Source organism: Papio anubis, chromosome 13 (assembly GCF_008728515.1).
Source record: "Papio anubis isolate 15944 chromosome 13, Panubis1.0, whole genome shotgun sequence".
Taxonomy (NCBI): domain Eukaryota; kingdom Metazoa; phylum Chordata; class Mammalia; order Primates; family Cercopithecidae; genus Papio; species Papio anubis.
Genome location: NC_044988.1, coordinates 49578143 through 49597129, shown reverse-complemented (window position 1 = coordinate 49597129; position 18987 = coordinate 49578143). Strand labels below are relative to the sequence as shown.

Sequence of the window (18987 nt, the reverse complement as noted above, 5' to 3'; positions counted from 1 at the left end):
AACTGTCTTCTAATACCAGGAGCCCATGTGAAATATGACCATTTTCCAGATGTTTTATTCTTAAGACAATGAGCTCTCTTTTGACAGGACAACTGTCACCAATAACTGCACTTTACACGTTGCTTCTATATTCACTAGAATTGACCTAATATACATGCAAGTGTCAGCAACAAAGAATAGGGTTGAAAAATTACATCAGTCCAATAATGAAATAAATCTTCCACATTTAAAAGGGCAAGGAATCAATACTGAGTGGTATAACTAGACTCACACAAAATTTTCCACTATTTGTAGGGAACTGATTCGGACACTAACTGGAATGAGAGGAACTATAGTAGCTGTTGGAAATGGAGAAAATATTTGGCTGTTTCATGCATTTTGGGGAAGGTATGGAAAGAAAGAGAGGGAGTCCCAAAGCCAAGGGAGAACACAGCGAACTAGTTCCTTCCCCAGAGATCTTTAGCACTGGACAAAAGAATCCACATCTAAACAACAGGAATGATCAGTTCCTTTATTACAGTGCTTTGTCTTTCAAACAAGTTTTTTAAGTAAAAAGAAATAATGAAATGCTTTACGGACAATAGATTTGGAACTGAGAATGCCTAACAGTACTTGTTAAAAAGATCCAGATGTTGTAAAACCTGGAAACAAAGTTACTTTAAATCTCTCATCAGTTGACAGCCTCAAAGAACTCTGATATAAACGGTATATCCAAACATAATGCATTAAAACAGGACCCATTATTGCACGTACTTTAGCTACACAGAGGATCAGATCTCAATGCCACAATTCACATGTCTAACCCTTATAGTAAAAAGTCTGGCAACAAGTAGGCTAACAGCCTGAGTCTGTATATTTTCCATCACTAGCATATTGCTTTTGTGGTTTGGACATATCTTTACTTTCTCCAGCTAAATACTGCTTACAGGTAACTTCACTTAGAATTATCTAGTGTATGTATGTGTGTGTGTGTGTGTGTGTGTGTGTATATATATTTGTGTGTATGTTTAAAGTTATAGATCAATAAATATTAGAAAACTATTACATGTCAATCTGTTCTAAGTATTTAAGATAAAACACAGCTATTCTTCCTGTCCATTGAGGAAATCGCACCTAGTGGGAAAGACAGACTTTAAACAAAGAAATATAAATAATTATGAAAATGATGACACATTAAAAAAAAGAAAAAAAAATAAAATGATGACACATATATTAAGCACCATGAAAATATATAGGAAAGTATTACAAAAGTAATCTAACTTAATCTGGGAACATCACAGAAGCCCCTATCTTCCCCCACCAAGGAAAGAATATTTAAATCAAGATGAAAAGGATGAGTAGGATTTTTTCCAGACTAAGTCCATAGAAAACACAGGCAGAGAGAATTACAGCATTGCCTATTAGTGGAAACTAAGAGATGCCTAGTCCCCTGAAAGAAACTACAATCAAGAAAGTTTTTAAAATCAATCGATGATTCTGATACATCAGACAGACACTAAAGGTTGATAGGTTTTCTATCTTAAGACTGAATATTTCAATAACATTTTTTTAATTAAAAGCAAAAATATCCCAAGGCCCCTTAAAACCAGGAAGGCCACAAAGTAGGGTGGCAGCGAGTGGAGACCTGAGTGAGGAAGGCAGTTTAGGACAGTGGTCCAGTAGGGACAGTTACATCCAGGAGGATTGGACAAATGAGCAAATATATTGAGGATAATGAGAGTGAAGGTTCTTACTGTCAGGGAAGGGAGATACAAATTCAAAAAGAAAGACTTTCATTACGTATATAGCTAAATACAGAAATAAATATAGATGAGAGAGAATAAGCACTTATATTTCCTAGCTCTGTTCATTGAAAGGGCCTAGAGACAAAGATTACCCCAGCAGCAATGAGATACTTTGCACACAGATGTTAGCTTCTAAATACCAATCTCCACTAAAAGAAACCTGGAGTATCTATTACACGGCTGGGGATAATACAAAATAAACCTAGGACATCTTCTTGTGCCACAAAGGAACTAGTCAAAGCATGAGGGGGTCATGTCAAAAGGACACAGGAGCCAACTTGTAGAGGCTCTTATTGGTCAAATTAAACATTTTGTTCAATTTATTGGACAAATTGAAGATCAAACTAATAGATAATTGAATAGTTAAATAAAATAGGAATTTAGGAGTGTACACTAATATGGAGAGAGAAGGAACTGAGAGAGGAGGGGAGGGGAGGGGAAGGGAGAGGGGAAGGGAAGAGAGGGGAGGGGAGGGGAGAGGAGAGGAGAGGAGAGGAGAGGAGAGGAGAGGAGGAGAAGAGGACAGAAATCCTTTCTTAACAGCAGAATGCCTAATAAAAAACGTAGATGGATTCATGGATTTTAAAAAATCACCTTTTTGCAACTATCACAGTAATAATTCGGGCAAAAGTACTAGTGAATGCTAAAACTAATAGGTGAAAATAGGATGAAAATAGAATATTTGTGAAGTCTCAAAACATCTCCACAAGATTTATTGAAGATAAGGGTAAAAGAATAAGTTCATAGTGGAGAAACCTAGAAAACAACATCTTATCCAAGTGATCAAAGCTCACCACCCCAGTGGAGGGAGCTCAGACGTCATGTGCCACAGATGGGACGTGGTGAGAAGCGCACAGCTACACGTCTGTCATACTCTACCAAAAGTGACCCCACCTAACTCTAATATGAGAAATATCAGGCAAACCCAAATTAAAGAGCATTCTATAAAATAACTGGCTTCTAATCTTAAAACTAGTTAAAGTCAAGAAGTCACAGAAAAAACTGAAGAAGTGTTCAGGTTGAAGGAGACCAAAGAGACACAATAAATAAGTGCAGAGCAACATTCTAGCTGAGATTAGTTTTTTATTAAAAACATCACTGGGATTGTTGATGAAACCTGAATAGTGTCTCTGGCTAAAAGGAATGTGGAGTTTTTCTTACTGTTAAAAAAGGAAGACAATTTTTGCAACTTTTTTATGCATTTTACAACTTTTTTATGCTTGAAATTGTTTCAAAATAAAAGGGTAAAAAATACAAACAAAAATAAATTCAGAATAGAGAACTCAGAAACTAATCTACATATCTATAGCAAACTGATTTTTGACAAAAACGTCAAGAACACTCAGTGGGGAAGGAGAGTCTCTTCAATATGTGATGCTAGGAAAACTGGATATCCATATACAGAAAAATTAAACTAGATTCCCCAATCTCTTGCCCTACAAAAATCAACTCAAAATGCATCAAAGACATAAATGTAAGACACAAAATGATAAAACTGCAAAAATAAAACATAGAAGAAATGCTTCAGGACACAGGCCTAGGGAAAGATTTTATGAATAAGACTGCAAAAGCACAGAAAATAAAAGCAAAATAAATGGGATTATATCCAACTAAAAAGCTTCTTAGCAAAGGAAATAATCAACGACATGAAAAGACAACCTGCAGAATGGAGAAAATATTTGCATATTATTCATCTGACAAGGGACTAACATCCAGAATATACAAGGAACTCAAACATCTCAACAGCAAAAAATAAACAATCTTATTTTAAAATGGGGAAATTATCTCAACAGACATTTCTCAAACGACATACAAATGGCCAATAAACATATGAAAAACCGCTCAGCATCACTAATCATTAGGAAAATGCAAATCAAAACCACAATGAGATATCATCTCTCCCCAGTGAGGATGGCTATTATCAAACAAACAAACAAACAACAGCAAATGCTGTTGAGGATGTGAAGAAAAGGGAACTCATTCACTGTTGGTGGGAATGTAAACTCATACACCCACTATAAATAACTGTAGGGAGGTTCCTCAGAAAACGAAAAATAGAACTACAATATGATCTAACAATCCTCCTACTGGGCATGTATCCAAAGGAAAGGAAATCATATCAGAGACATCTGTACCCCATGTTTATTTTAGCACTATTCACAATAGCCATGATATGGAATAAATCTAGGTGTCCAACAATAGATGAAAGGTTTTTTAAAATGTGGTATATATCCACAATGGAATACTATTAAGCCATCAAAAAGAATGAAATCCGGCTAGTCATGGCAACATGGATAGATACGCAAGACATTATGTTAAGTGAAATAAGCCAGGAACAGAAAGTTAAATACCACATGTTCTCACTCATATGTGGAAGCAAAAAGACAGTTGATCTCACAGAAGTGAAAAGCAGAACAGAGGATACTGGAGGCTGGGAAAGAGCAGGGGGAAGAAAGAGATAGGGAGAGACTTGTTAAAGGATACAAAACCACAGTTAGATGGGAGGAATAAGTTCTAGTGTTCTATCATCCCACTGTAGGGTGGGTATAGTTACCAATAATACATAGTTTCAAGTAGCTAGGAGGAGGAATTGAATGTTCCCAACACAAAGAAATGATAAATGTTTGAGATGATAGATATACTAATTACTCTGATCTGATCATTATACATATCATCAAAACATCACTATGTACTCCATGAATATGTATAATTATTAGTCAATTAAAAAACAAATTTTTAAAAAAATTCCAAATTTACTTAAAAAAAAAAAACAACCAACCTTTTAAACAGTAAATAAATGTACAAATGTTCAGATCTTCTGGCAATTATATGCAAATGAGAGCAGTCTTAAGGCATCATTTTATATCTTACTGGTTTTTATTGTTATCATTTGTTTATTGGGCTGCTTTTTGATATGACATTATAATAGAAGGAATTTATTCTTTATATTGTTTTATAAGTACTATTATATAAAGTGACTCATAATCCTTACAAAACTCTATAAAAAAGAGTTAATTATTTTCTCCATTTTACAGAAGCAGTCAAAGCTTACAGACACAGCTTGCCTGAAGTTATACAGCCAGTAAGTAGTGGAAGTGGGATATGAACCCAGGAAGCCTGAAGCCTATGCCTTTAATCTCTGTGTTTTATATTTTTGCGAATTCATACAGGGCTGAGGTACTGAAAACTGGTACAAGCTTTTTGAAGGGCAATGAGACCTGGCCATCCCTACAGTCACCAAATCCTTGGACTCCTGCTCACTACATTACCGAGAATTTCCCTGAAGGAAAGCTGTAGCGGAAGAGAGCTATGTGCATAACGATGTTCACTAAAGGCCAGGCATGGTGGTTCATACCTGTAATCCACTTTGGGAGGCAGAGGAGGGCAGATAACTTGAGGCCAGGAGTTCAAGACCAGCCTAGCCAACATAGAAAAATCCCGTCTCTACTAAAAAAAAAAAGGTACGTAGGTACCTACCTACGTACCTACCTACCTACCTATCTTTGGGCTTGGTGGCACTTGCCTGTAATCCCAGCTACTCGGGAGGTTGAGGAAGGCCAATCACTTGAGCCTGGGAGGCAGAGGTTGCAGTGAGCTGAGATCACGCCACTGCACTCTAGCCTGGGCATCAGAGCAAGACTCTGTCTCAAACAAAACAAAACAAAACAAGATGTTCACTAAAATTGAAATTTTTTAAATGGCAAATACTAAAATGATTAAGTTTATTATGACTTATGAATTTGATGAAATATTCTCTAGTCATTTAAAAATGATAATTATGCTAGGTATGGTGGCTCATGCCTGTAATCCCAACATTTAAAGAGGTTAAGGCAGGAGGATTGCTCGAAGTTAGAGTCTGAGGCCCGATTAGGCAACATTGTGAGACTCCATCTCTACAAAAAGTAAAAAAATTATCTGGTTCTGGTTGTATGTACCTGCACTCCTAGCTACCTGAGGGGCTGAGGCAGAAGGATCACTTAAGCTGGAAAGTTTGAAGTTGCAGTAAGCCACGATCGTGCCACTGCACTTCACCCTGGGTGACAGAGCGGAGACCCTGTCTCATAGATAATAGTTATTATTATATTATTGTTATGGTGATATATGAAAACAGGGAAAGTTTATAATATAACATTAAGTTCAGAAACACAGGCCGGGCATGGTGGCTCACACCTGCAATCCCAGCATTTTGGGAGACTGAGGTGGGCGGATTACCTGAGGTTGGGAGTTCGAGACCAGCCTGACCACCATGGAGGAGCCCTGTCTCTACTAAAAATACAAAAAATTAGCCAGGCGTGGTGGCACATGCTTGTAATCCCAGAAGCAACAAATTAAGTAATATCCAGAAATGGTAATAGCTGTAGAGTCATGGGATAATTGACAGTTTTCCTTCCAAACATTTTCATGAGGTTTATGAAAACAAACCTCATGAAACAAAAAAGGAATCAAACACATCAAAAACATATCCTATTGACAAATGTCCAGAAAACCATGCAATAGGAGTCTTCTCTTACTTCCTCAAGGTTTTTTTTGGAAGACATGGGTGCTAATTATGTCCATTTACATGTAAAGTTATTAATTTTTTAAAAATAAGACAATAAAATAAATTTTATGGTACAATATAACACAAACACATACATGTAGAAGGACATTATGAAGGACATATCTACAGTGGCTATCTCCAAGTGGTGACATGACAGAGGATTGTCTTATTTTCTTCTTTATACATTTTTAACTTAGTGTTATATATATATATATATACACACACACACACATACATACATATATATATATACACTGACTTCTAACAATATTTTTTAAAGAGTTGTACAGGTAAACTATTCCTAAATTAAAATACTCAAAAATCACACGTAATCTTGGCAACCAACTCCATGATTTTATCAGAAAATAGGACAGCTTTCTCATATCATTTATTCTACACTCAAGAGTTCACTAAGTCTGTTCCCTTGGCATATTTCCTTCTCAACAATTACCTCTCATGCTAATAGTCCAAAAATGACTGAAGGAGCATACGCCTACCTGTACTTTGTATATAAGCCCAATACTTACATACGCAGATCACTGACCAATGAATCAATATCAAGAAAGAAGGCCATTCATAATGACTATTACATGGACTTAAATATAGTTTGCTTAGTTAATACTTCTTACTGGGAACTTTTAAAGCCTAATAGGAAAATATAAGCTTAGAAAGTGTTAGTCACATTCCCCAGCAATATAATAACAAAAAATAACGATATTATATAGAAATATCTAATATTAGCTTTAGAAAGAATCACATTTATTAAGTACTTTAAATGTTTCTGAGGTATTACAAAGGAAGTGGATAAAATCTTGATGAGATCTGAACAGCCTATGATCTTGAGAAAATCAGAAATCAGACAAAAGAATAAAAGTAGAAAAGAAGCAAAACAAAAAGAGTCAAAAATGAGAGGCTCTTCAAGGGGAAAAAAATCCATGTTAGGAGGAGTTATATGATAAGCAAAGATTTTAAGCCTAGCATAGTCAAGAAATGTTCACAAAAATAGATAATAATGAAAACAAAAGATTAGGGAACAATATATCTGATAGAGGAATTCCAGGGCTATGAGAGAAGAAAGGAGAATGTCACATGGTGTAGCAAAACAAACAAACAAACAAAAACCAGTTATAGTCAAAACCATGAATTGAATTATTTAAAAACTGAAGGAATTTCATCTACTTAGTATGGTTTTAAAATGTGGGTCTGCATGAAAGAATGGATGCTATGAACATCTTATATGTTCTATCACATGAGTACTAAAGTTAGTATCCTAAGTGAGAAAGCCCTAAACATTAGAAAACAGATGAACAGATTCCTATCTCAAATTTGATTGGCTAAATTTGAGACCACCATGCCCAATCTCATCCTGGCACAAATGTAGATTGGGGATGGCCCATCACATTTCTTTTCTCTAGTGAGTTGCTCAAGTTAAAAGTAGCACGCAGAGGCAATGAAACCATGCCATCCCTAAAATTTTCTGCCTATGCTAAGCATTATTTTTATTTTCTAAAACCATTTATTCTTCAAAAGAGTTCACCAAAGTTGCCATCCTTCCTATCAGCAGCTCCACCGGGCTCTGATGAGTGACATCCAGACATTTAAACTCAAAAGCTGCTTCAGAAGGGAGTTATTAAAATTCAAATGAGCTGGGTATATTGAAGAAGAAAACACTCGTTTGCATGCACACCTCCACATTTGGCCATCCCATTTAGCCCCATAGAGCAGGGTCTGGTTTTGTTTTTGTAAATGGGCTTTGGAGGCGGAGGTCAGCCTCCCACGGCCCCCACTCCTCTGGGGTCATCATTAGTAATGTGTAAGGCTGAATAGATTTTCCTCTGAATCTAGTCAGCAAACCTGACAAGACGACAGCCCTCTCCCACAACCTGAAAATGCCAAAAATCTGATTGGTAATAAATATGGCATTCTTAATACTTCATTTATTTGTTTTAAAACAGTTTTCAGCAAGACTGCACATAACAACACTGATTCCAGTTCCACTTGATTTTTCAGCCTTATAGCAGAACATTTCCTGTTGTACCATGACTACAGAATCGTAAAAATGTTACATTCAACTAAAAATTTCCCATAAGATTCAGAGAAAATTCATGTCTGCCAAGAAATATGGATCTGGGGAGGTAGACTAACATTTTATTCAGTAGAAAAGAAAAACAGTCTAGCTTTCATTTGACCTTAAGAATTTTTACTTTTATTTCTCATGAAAATATCTCACCTCATTTTAAAATTTCATATCAATAAGCAACCTAACACAAAATACAGCAGAAATATATACATATTCCTAGCATTAGTTTGGCCATGAAAATTTTAGATGCTCATTTAGTAAGAATTTCTTCCTAATGAAGACATCTCTACTATAATATTTATTTTAAGTAGACTTAATTTATGGTAACATAAACAATGAACTAGTTGTACATTATAATATATGATCTGTTTATATATAAGTGCGTCATGTACAACAATGACATAACCATATGTGAATTTTTACTGAGGATAAGTAAATCATGCTAATTCAGGACCCTAGAATAATAGCACAAATTCTAGAACTCCAGAAATTAATGGAATTTGTCTCCAGGCTATGAAAATATTCATAATCTGGAAGTTCCAGGGATTACTGTACCCAGTGGGAAATCAGACAACACAGCTTTAACTTCCCTTCCAAAGGTAACATTTTACTTCCACCACCCTCACAAATCAAACTGCCACTTTCAGATTTTTTCCAGTCTTTTTGGTTGTTTTTTTCCTTTCTAAAATTGGGATGGTCTTGCTATAATACAGGCACTGATTTTGCTCAGACTGACCTAATCAAGGAAGACTGACCTAGCCAAGGAAGAATAAAATTAGTAAATCCATCAATGAAAGAATACCACATTAATGAGGCTTATTCCTGAGCCATGACATGTTCAGTTCTAATCCATTTTTTCCTCACAGCCCTGAAAACTATATGTGTATTATTAAGGAACATTTATTCAATAAGTTACATGGCATTGTTCTGGCTCCAGTTAAAAACAAAAGGCACTCAATCTCTGTCTTCAAGTTGCTTGTACTTTAATGGGGGTGGCAGCAATACAGAATCACAAAGGCTCAAATATGTGCAAGGAAAAGAACACAAACTAAAAATAGGAACTAGAGCCAGTGATTTCAACAACACAGAATAATTATAAAAGATGCAGGGAGAAGATCTACTTGCAAGACAGATCCTGGGATAGAAACTGCACCCAGGTATGTTTTCTCTTTCTAGATCACACTCACTTGAAATGTAATCTGTGTTTGTACTTTTGAAAGGGCCAAATGGGAGACTAAGATTTTCACAGAGCCACCCATGATCAGGGACAGTGATTCTAAGAAACCACACAATGTGTATATTTATGTACCGATTATTGTAGCTAGTTGCTGGTCATCTCTATTGCAAAGATGGTTTAGCAGATGAAAATATTCACCCCTTCAGATTTGTATTGCTTGATTCTACAGAGGCATGCTTAGGGTACACAAATTTGCTTATAACAACATGCAGATAGAATGATAAAATTCAAGAAATGTGCTCGCTTGCCTTTTTTTCCTCCTGTAATGAAGAAGCCAATGGCTGCTCCAATAAAACTGCTTTCAGGCAAATAGCTATAGTCAGTAGGAACTGTGGAGACAGAAAACGATCAAATTAACCAGTGAACTTGGCAGGCCTAATGAAGGAAAGATAATGATCTCATGCTGCCATATCAACCTAGAGACAAACTGGAGATGTTTATGCCATTAATCTCAGCACAATACTTTGTGGCTGCAACCAATTCTATTAGATTAAGTGACTGGCCTTGAAGTAATCACTTAAGCTATGCAAGCAAATCTAAAATGGTGGCAAATTTAGTAAAGTCTGGAAAAAAAAAATCATAGAAGATGAACACTTGAGTGAAGTGGTTAAAAAAAAAAATCCTTTCCATATTGTCACATCAATGAGCCCCAATCCAGTGACCTCCTCAGAGTCAGCAAGGAATCTGATGAGCTTTGAGGCTGAGGTAGGTGCCACTTCAGGACATGCTGAATCAGATATATGAACCATAGAAATTCAACAACTAGTATTAACAGCACCAGTCCCTTACCTAAGGCAGAGACCTCTAAGTGACCAACATGTGCAAATAACCAGATGTGGTTACTAAGCTGGAATGGTGAAGCAGTGACATTTATGCTAGTTGAGTCCTGAGTGTCTCCTAAATTCTTTTCCTTCCAGTTTCCCATAATTGTTTCATGAGATGATTTTTACTGCAAGAAATGACTCAATTGGAAAATTCCATCAGGAACAAGTAGCAGTACTTTTCCAGATACACAATCATTTTGTTCAGAAGAACCTGGATGTATGATGATTCACTAGTACCTGATTTGAGTACATGCGGGCCAGACCAAATACCCCATAATATGGCAATTAAAAGCCTACATAAAAAAGTAAAAGCCTGACATAAATATCCTATCTTACCATGACACTGTGAGATCCCTGCCCTTCAAAACTAGTATTACCCAGGGCTTCCGGTATGACTAAGTTTTCTTATTTTTTCCATTTTAATATGGTAACTTTAGCTGTCTAAAGTTCACTACATTGCCAAGGCTGTGGACCAGTGTCCTATTTCCATAGCTACAGAATGACTGAAAGAAAGGAAAATGGTAATTACAGAGGCCCACATTTATGTTAATGCCATCTGTAGACTACTTGTTAGAGGGTAAGTAAAACTAGGTTTTAATAAGGAATCATTGGTACCTAAACCTCTCTGGCCTGGGTCCAAGATAGCCAATGGGTCAAAGTCCTATAAAGAGCAAGGAGCAGATGTATCAACAATCATGCCTTCCCCATAAAATCTCCAAGTACAAATGCACATTACGTATGTGGGAACTGCAAATATTTTTTACTGCTTTTACCAAAAAGCTAGAAATAGAAAAGGCCTTGTTATAATAAGACCCAGAATTTCAATTCCAAGGCTAAGAAGGTACACACCTTTAAATGTATTTACCCCATTATTTTTTCAAAATCAGAGGCCAGAACAACTCCAGTCAAATATGAAGAGACTTTTAATGAAACATGAGTACTATACAAACTACCATTACATGTAGCAAAATAAATCTGTTCCAAGCTTGAAGGACCTGGTTTCTAGTTTCTAGATTTGTCACCAAATTAACTCTGTATGTAACTCATGTAATCTTTCTGAGCCATGAATTCTTCATTTGTGAAATATAGGACACTGAATGTCTAAACTGTTCTCTAACGGAGACAGAGAGAAGGAGTAAAAAGAGTATGAGCTTTGGAAGCCAAAAGATCTGAGTTTAAACCACATGTCCACCACTTACTGCCACATGACCCTGGGTAAGTCAGGAAGCCTTTCCATATACCATTTCCCTCTGATGTAAAATAGAAATGGTAATACCCATTACTTAGGGTTGTTGTGAAGATTAATGCTCTTAACAAAGTACAGAGCGCTGGGTCAGCAATCCCTCCCTTCAGCTATAGTGTTTTACGACTTTAATCTTACCAGAGGCTCTACTTTGACTTGAGGATAGAGTAGATAGATGAAGATGTCCAAGAAGCCAGATTGCATTTGACTGGAGACCAATCACCCCAGAGACACTAATGACCTACAAATAAAAAGTTAACAGTTCAATGATGGGATAAGATCCAAGTTCTATTTAATAAAAGGTCACTCACAGAAAGTCACCAGTCATTTAGAAGGTGGTGGCTTGGCTGGCAATGAGCAATCCTATGACAAGATGTAATATCATGTGTCTAGTACACCATACCTAGGTCATATAGATACTCAACAAGTGTCTACTGAATGAATGAATGATTCATTCTTTAATCATAGCAGAAATAATTTAATCATACTAGCAGTTTTCTCAAGTTTCACTGAGACTGGTCTCGAAGTTTTCAAAAAAAAAAATGGCAAAAAAAACAAAATCCAGAAAGTAGAAAAGGGGTGATAGTTACTTAAGATGAAAATACCTCTAAAAATGGAAGGACATACATTTTGTTCTCTTCTATAAATTATGCTCTACTGCTGCTTTATCATTCATGATAAGGATTTTTAAAATAATTTTCATTTACAGATTTTTCTCCCACATTATGGCAGCTTAAATTTCAGTAGAATCTTTTTTGAGTATATTTCTACTCATACATGTAAAAGAGAGTATTGTCTGTTTAGAGATTTCTGTTTGTTTTTAAAAGTCTCAGTGACTAAAACTCCTTTATGTGGTAGGTATTATCAGCTACATTTTACAAGAATGAAAACAAGTATGCTAAATGAAAAGAATAAAATATAAAGTTCTATATACAGTAAGAATACCAACTATGAAAACAAAAGAATACTTGAAAAGAAGTATGACCAAATATCAGTAACAGTTGCTTCCGGTTTGAAGGACCATCGGTGATTTTTTTCAGCTTCTTTCATTATGTGCTTTCAAATTTTATGCAACAAACATAATCGTTTTTTAAAAAAATCTTAAAAGATAAAAACATTTCTTAGCAGATTAATATATCTATTCTTTAGTCAAGATATGCCCAAATATTTTTATCAGTGACATCTGAACTAGTGCCCCTTGACCTTTCTATCAAGATCTGCCGTGCCCTTTGATCACTTTCTCTTTTTCCTTATCTTTAGGGCCTGACATTCCTTGCAGAATCAGGCTTTAATTTTTTTTTTTTTTTTTAGATGGAGTCTTGCTCTATCACCCAGACTGGAGTGCAGTGGGGCGATCTTGGCTCACTGCAAACTCCGCCTCCTGGGTTCACACCATTCTTCTGCCTCAGCCTCCTGCGTAGCTGGGACTACAGGCGTCTGCCACCACACCTGGCTAATTTTTTTGTATTTTTAGTTGAGACAGGGTTTCATTGTGTTAGCCAGGATGGTCTTGATCTCCTGACCTCATGATCTGCCTGCCTTGGCCTCCCAATGTGCTGGGATTACAGGTGTGAGCCATCAGGCTTCAATTTTTAAGGAAAACCAATGCCAGCTTAAGTTTACTAAAAAAATGCCAGTTTTTTTTTTTGCCCCCCAAAGGTAGTGCAAGTTTGTCAGTGAACACAGGTCCATACATCACTCCCAAATGCCTCTTGAACTCAGTGGAAATAACCAGAGACTTTCCCATTTTTCAGGGAAAACACGTTGTTTTATGTAATAGAAAAAAAGACAAAAAAGGAGGATATGTTTTCCCACCCAAGGATTTTAAATTCATTTTCTCACCTGAGTTAAGGTTCTAATGACTTCATTAAGTCTGCCTTGAAAATGAGAGGTCTGGATGGCTTCTGATTTCAGCTGAAAGAATAAGAAGAAATACTCATCCCACCCACCCCCATAAAAAAGTAAAGAGTTATATTCCCGGTGCATGAGCTATCCATCTTCTAAGCTATGAAACAGTCCTTCTATTTCAAATACATAAGCTATGAGCTCCTCAAAGCAGGGCCCCATGCTTTATCTATCATTGATTTCCTGGCAACTGTTCACTGCGGCATGTAAGCAATCAATCAACTTTTACTGCATAAAAAAAGAGTTCCTTCAAAATTACTTACAAAATTACTTACTTAAACATACATATGTCCACTGTGAAAATATTTTGAAGTTAAAGAACAATTACATAGATATACATCAGACATTACAGATGCAAAATGGAGTTTCTTGCAAATAACTTTTTTTTTTTTTTTTGAGACGGAGTCTCACTCTGTCGCCCAGGCTGGAGTACAGTGGTGCAATCTCCGCTCACTGCAAGCTCCACCCCCAGTTTCATGCCATTCTCCTACCTTAGCCTCCCGAGTAGCTGGGACTACAGGCGCCCGCCACCATGCCTGGCTAATTTTTTTGTATTTTTAGAAGAGACGGGGTTTCACCGTGTTCGCCAGGATGGTCTCGATCTCCTGACCTCGTGATCCACCCACCTCGGCCTCCCAAAGTGCTGGGATTATAGGTGTTAGTCACCGTGCCCAGCCACAAATAACTTTTGAAATTTCTTATCATTCAATCATCTTTTCTCAGGCAGGGAAATATGTGGAGAGCACCTAAATTGGCCAGGTTTAATCCCTACAAACCAAATTAAACAAAGAACAAACTTCTATAGAAATAATCCTTGGTTAAGTGCAATTATTCATACAGCAAGGCATTAAAAAGCCTGGTATAACTATTACCATGAGTATAAATCCTTCTGTTCTTAGCATACTAAGACACTGAATATTCTTCTCCTGCTATGGCTGTGTACACATTTAGATGTCTTCTCCTCCATGGTTTCTCTCTTTACCTGCATTACATCCCCTTCAGAGCCTACCATGGCCACCATGCCGTGAAGAGCTGCCAGACAAAGCATTGTGGGAGTGCCCTGAAAACAAAGCATCAGAATATGAAAAGAGGGACTCAGTCCTTGGGTTTAGATTCTATAAAACTTATTATGACACAGAGAAATAAATGGTCGAAATGGTAGCAAACTTACAGGGTCAACATAACCCATATAACTGAACCCAAAATGGAAGCAGACTAAAAGTAACAGATTAAGGTTGTTAGATCATGGGTGGATTCTTGCTTTTATTTTTCAAAAAACAAAATGTTGTCTTAAAATTAAAACACAGACAACATAGCCAGTTCAAAAAAATTATAATAGTTGGCAGAATGCATTATTTATAAGGGATTTAAAAGTATGTGATCTCTTTCATTTAAAATTGCCTATTATTTTAACACTAATGTATATATCTCAGCAACTCCTACAAGTGATCCAATAAAGTAGTTCTTTTTCCATTATAAAAACATGAAATAGCATACAACAGGTGACCTCTACCTCTGTAAGAACAATTCTGATCCAGGCAGGAAGTAGCTTGCTGCCCAAGTCTTCAGCTTTTCCATGTCCACACACAGACAATCCATGAACTATGTTTCCTAAAGCCAGGGCAAAACCTGAAGTCTGATATAAATAAATAAAAATGGGGTGAGAAAAAGAAAAAAGAAAAAGACACAGATTTGGAGTGTTTATAACTAGCAACTTAAACACTTTTAGTGCTAACTTTCCTACTGACAAGTTATATTTGTCATCTGAAAAATCAGATACTTAGTGTTTTTTTTGTTTTGTTTTGTTTTGTTTGTAATCTAGACTGGTTTGCATCATAAGCTGCAGGGTCTAATTGCAAGGAATTCAGTTTCAGTGAGTAATTTATTTTAGGAAAGTAATACTGCACTATTGAGCAGCTTAGCTCAAACAATCGGAAGAGGTTAGGGTGAAAATACCAAGGTAGACCACACGAAGTCAATCAACTCCTAAACAAAAAGAAAACATCCCATAATAAGCACAGTATATGAAAACTTCTACCTTTCAACTTTTCAAAACTTACTCTGAATGTAACTGAGCAGGTATATAACCATAAAACAGTAACAATAATATTACAAGCTTAAAACCAATTAATTCTGCAATAAACCATTATCATCAGTATTAAGACACTGAAGAAACCTTTAAAAAATCCACATGGGGAAATTCTATAGCATGTGTAATCAGATAAAATATTTTTTTCAGTTTTTTTTTTTTTTAATTGTAGCAATGTACACATAAAATTTATCATCTTTACTGTGAATACCAGTTCAGGGGCATTAAGTACACTCATACTGCTGTGCAACCAATACCACCATCCATCTCCAGAATCTTTCCCTTGGAAAACTGAGACTCTTTACCCATTAAACAGTAACTGCCCATTTCTCCCTTTCTGTAGGCCCAGGCAACCACCATTCTACTTTCTGTCTCTATGCTTTTGACTACTCTACGTAGCTCATGTAAATAAAAGCACACAGTGTTTGCTTTTTGTTACTTGTTTATTTCATTTAGCATAATGCCTTCAAGGTTCATCCATGTTCTAGTACACATAAGAACTTCCTTTTTTTTTTTTTTTTTTTTTTTTTGAGACAGAGTCTCGCTCTGTCGCCCAGGCTGGAGTGCAGTGATGCGATCTTGGCTCACTGCAAGCTCTGCCTCAGCCTCCGGAGTAGCTGGGTGCCCACCACCATGCCCAGCTAATTTTGTGTATTTTTAGTAGAGACAGGGTTTCACCATTTCAGCCACGATGGTCTCGATCTCCTGACCTCGTGATCCACCCGCCTTGGCCTCCCAAAGTGCTGGGATTACAAGCGTGAGTCACTGCAGCCGGCCAGAACTTCCTTCTTTTTTAAGGTTGAATAATATTTCAGAGGAAACATTTTAAGGTTATTTAATTTAGTTTACAGGTACTTAAATTTTCCTATACATATTTGGTCATGAGTAGAGATTTTCTGCCTTGAATTTTCTGAGGTTTGACTTTATCAGAGTCTTCTATGTATTCATCTCTTTACAAATTTTTGTTTCTAGGCTTACATAACTCTTATATTCCCTAGCCATATATTTTATGATCTTATAACTACGGAGCGATAGAGAGAGAGAAAAGTCTATCAATACTCTCTCAAAGAAAAAAAAATGTCTACAGAATGAGACAGCGGATAAGGAGAGAAAAAGACATCTGTGACTGTTGGCTATAGCTGTGAGAGAAGAAAATAGTTAGAAGTTCCTCAGTTCTAGACACAAAAAATATCCCATTATACTCTAATTCAGAGTAAGTCAACATGAGCAGCAGCATGAGACCACAGAGAGAAATAATCAGGGCACACATTCCAACCTGCTGGCTATTCTCCGCTAACAGTCGAAGCTTGTTCATAACATCCTCAGCCTCTGCAGCCTCAATAATTCCAGCACTGAACGCTGATGTACATACACAGCTAAGTGTGTAGGCAAGGACCTGAGAAGAAAATACAGCAGAAAAATGTGTCTTCAGGAGGAAAAATAAAAGAACTTGGTTTAGTTGACAAGATATTCTGTCAAACTTCCCTCCAGCGTAAGAACTGGATTCAAATACATTTCCCATGGATTAGGCACTGTTTTGCTGCCTAACTCATATTGTAACATTTCATAACAATGTGATGATGGGCATGACTATTCCTACTTCATAGATAAGAGCTTTGAAGCTCAGTTTCATGTAGCTAGCAAGTGACAAAGGACGGATTCAAACCCAGGTCTTTAGACTCATAATAGTACATTTCTTTACCACATTATGCCAGAGTACAGCACCTATCAACAGTAGAAGGAAACAGATTTTTCATCACCAGTGGGTGCTACTAATTAATTGCCATGCATTCCCATCCAAGGCCAAACAGGAGAGGAAATTCAAAGAAGTGAAACACTGCTCCATTAAGATTCCCTAGAACTAGTGGGGCATAACTGGAACAGGAATATGGATTCTGGAGTCAGATAAATTGTGTAAAATAGGAATACTAATACCTGCCTCATAGCACTAGTGTGGGAACTTAATATGTTGATGAATGAATGAATACATAAAATATGAGTAAAAAAGAATGGTGGGAGTGGAGCCAAGATTTGGGAATATGTCCCAAATTGATCATTTACTAGCTAAGTAACTTTGGGCAAGTCACCCAATCTATCTGAGTCTCAATTATTGCACATCAAATTTAATCATCCCCTCTCTGCTACCTCATATTTTCATGATAAAAAACCTCCCTTATAAGAACGCTGTTAAGACAAAGTAGAAAATTCAACTTCTAGCACTGGTTGATACGGCATGAAAAACGTAAGCGGTTTCTAAGGTAGAAGTTGAATAATAAAACATCAGAGGGGAGAAAAAACTGCTTGCTTAAGGCCTTATAAATCAAAACATCACAGATGCATCAGTTATAAAAATGCTGCTTTCATTTATAATCAATTTGCTCCTCGGTTGCAAGATTTTCTCTTTTGGCTTAAAAAAAATACGTACTTTTAAATCACACTTTACACTGCTTTAAAAATGGAAATGTAGTGCATGTCTTAGAACAAAACTTCACTCCTCTGTGCCCAAAGAAATTCACCAATTCAACAAGTCCTATTGCTGAAAGCAGAGGAGCTGAGCAGGGAAACACAGCAGCCATTATGTACTCATCAATAGCTCGTGGGCAGGCTGGGATAAAATAGAATCTGTTCTAATGAGAGAAAGAATCAGGCCAGGCCACGAGGTCATACTCTGCTCCTCTCAAAGAAGAGTACAAGCAGTCCAGCTTCACCTGGACAAAATAGAGATGGGCATGACACATGCCTGAAATGTTCCATCTAAAAATATGGTTAACACACATGAACTGGGTCACATGAACTCCAATTCTGCATATTTCCGCACCACAGCAGAAAAAAACTTTTTTTTAAGTATGGTAAAGGGAATTTCCTCAATAATATTTTATGCTAGCTGACATTTTAAAAAATTAAATGCCTTTTGATCGGCAGTTTCTGAAGCTTATTCCTGGCCATTTTTCAAAGTTACATTTGGCTTGAGCACAATTCTAAAAATCTCTATTTAACTTTCTTCCAGAAATTGCAGCTCTTCTTAGAAAGTGCCTTCTAGTGATGCTGAGTTAGGTTTTATATTCACTAAAGGCTCTTATCTTATATGCCACATTTAAGTCTAAGTTGATTTAAACTGCCACACAATTTGAAAACCTTATGATCTAACATTGGTTGTTTGCCATTCGGATTTTCTCTTTGAGGAAGAATTTAATTTATAGGGTTACCAAAGTATGATAAGTCCAAAATAAGTGGCAAGAAGAAAACAAAAGAGAACAGAGGGAAAAAAATGTAACCTCCATCTCC

The 18987-nt window shown here is 36.5% G+C and overlaps 1 protein-coding gene across 5 annotated transcripts in view; it reads right to left on the bottom strand.

Moving 5' to 3' along the window:
- The window catches only part of FOCAD (focadhesin), a 315881-nt gene that overhangs the window by 36405 nt on the left and 260489 nt on the right, over window positions 1–18987 (bottom strand). For all 5 annotated transcript variants that reach the window (XM_017949827.3, XM_021927475.2, XM_031654276.1 and 2 more), the window contains 6 exons: window positions 16979–17098; window positions 15127–15249; window positions 14596–14673; window positions 13551–13622; window positions 11847–11949; window positions 9890–9970 (listed from right to left, as the gene is read on the bottom strand). In XM_017949827.3, the coding sequence (XP_017805316.2) occupies window positions 9890–9970; window positions 11847–11949; window positions 13551–13622; window positions 14596–14673; window positions 15127–15249; window positions 16979–17098 (577 nt within the window). The remainder of the gene's footprint in view (window positions 1–9889; window positions 9971–11846; window positions 11950–13550; window positions 13623–14595; window positions 14674–15126; window positions 15250–16978; window positions 17099–18987) is intronic.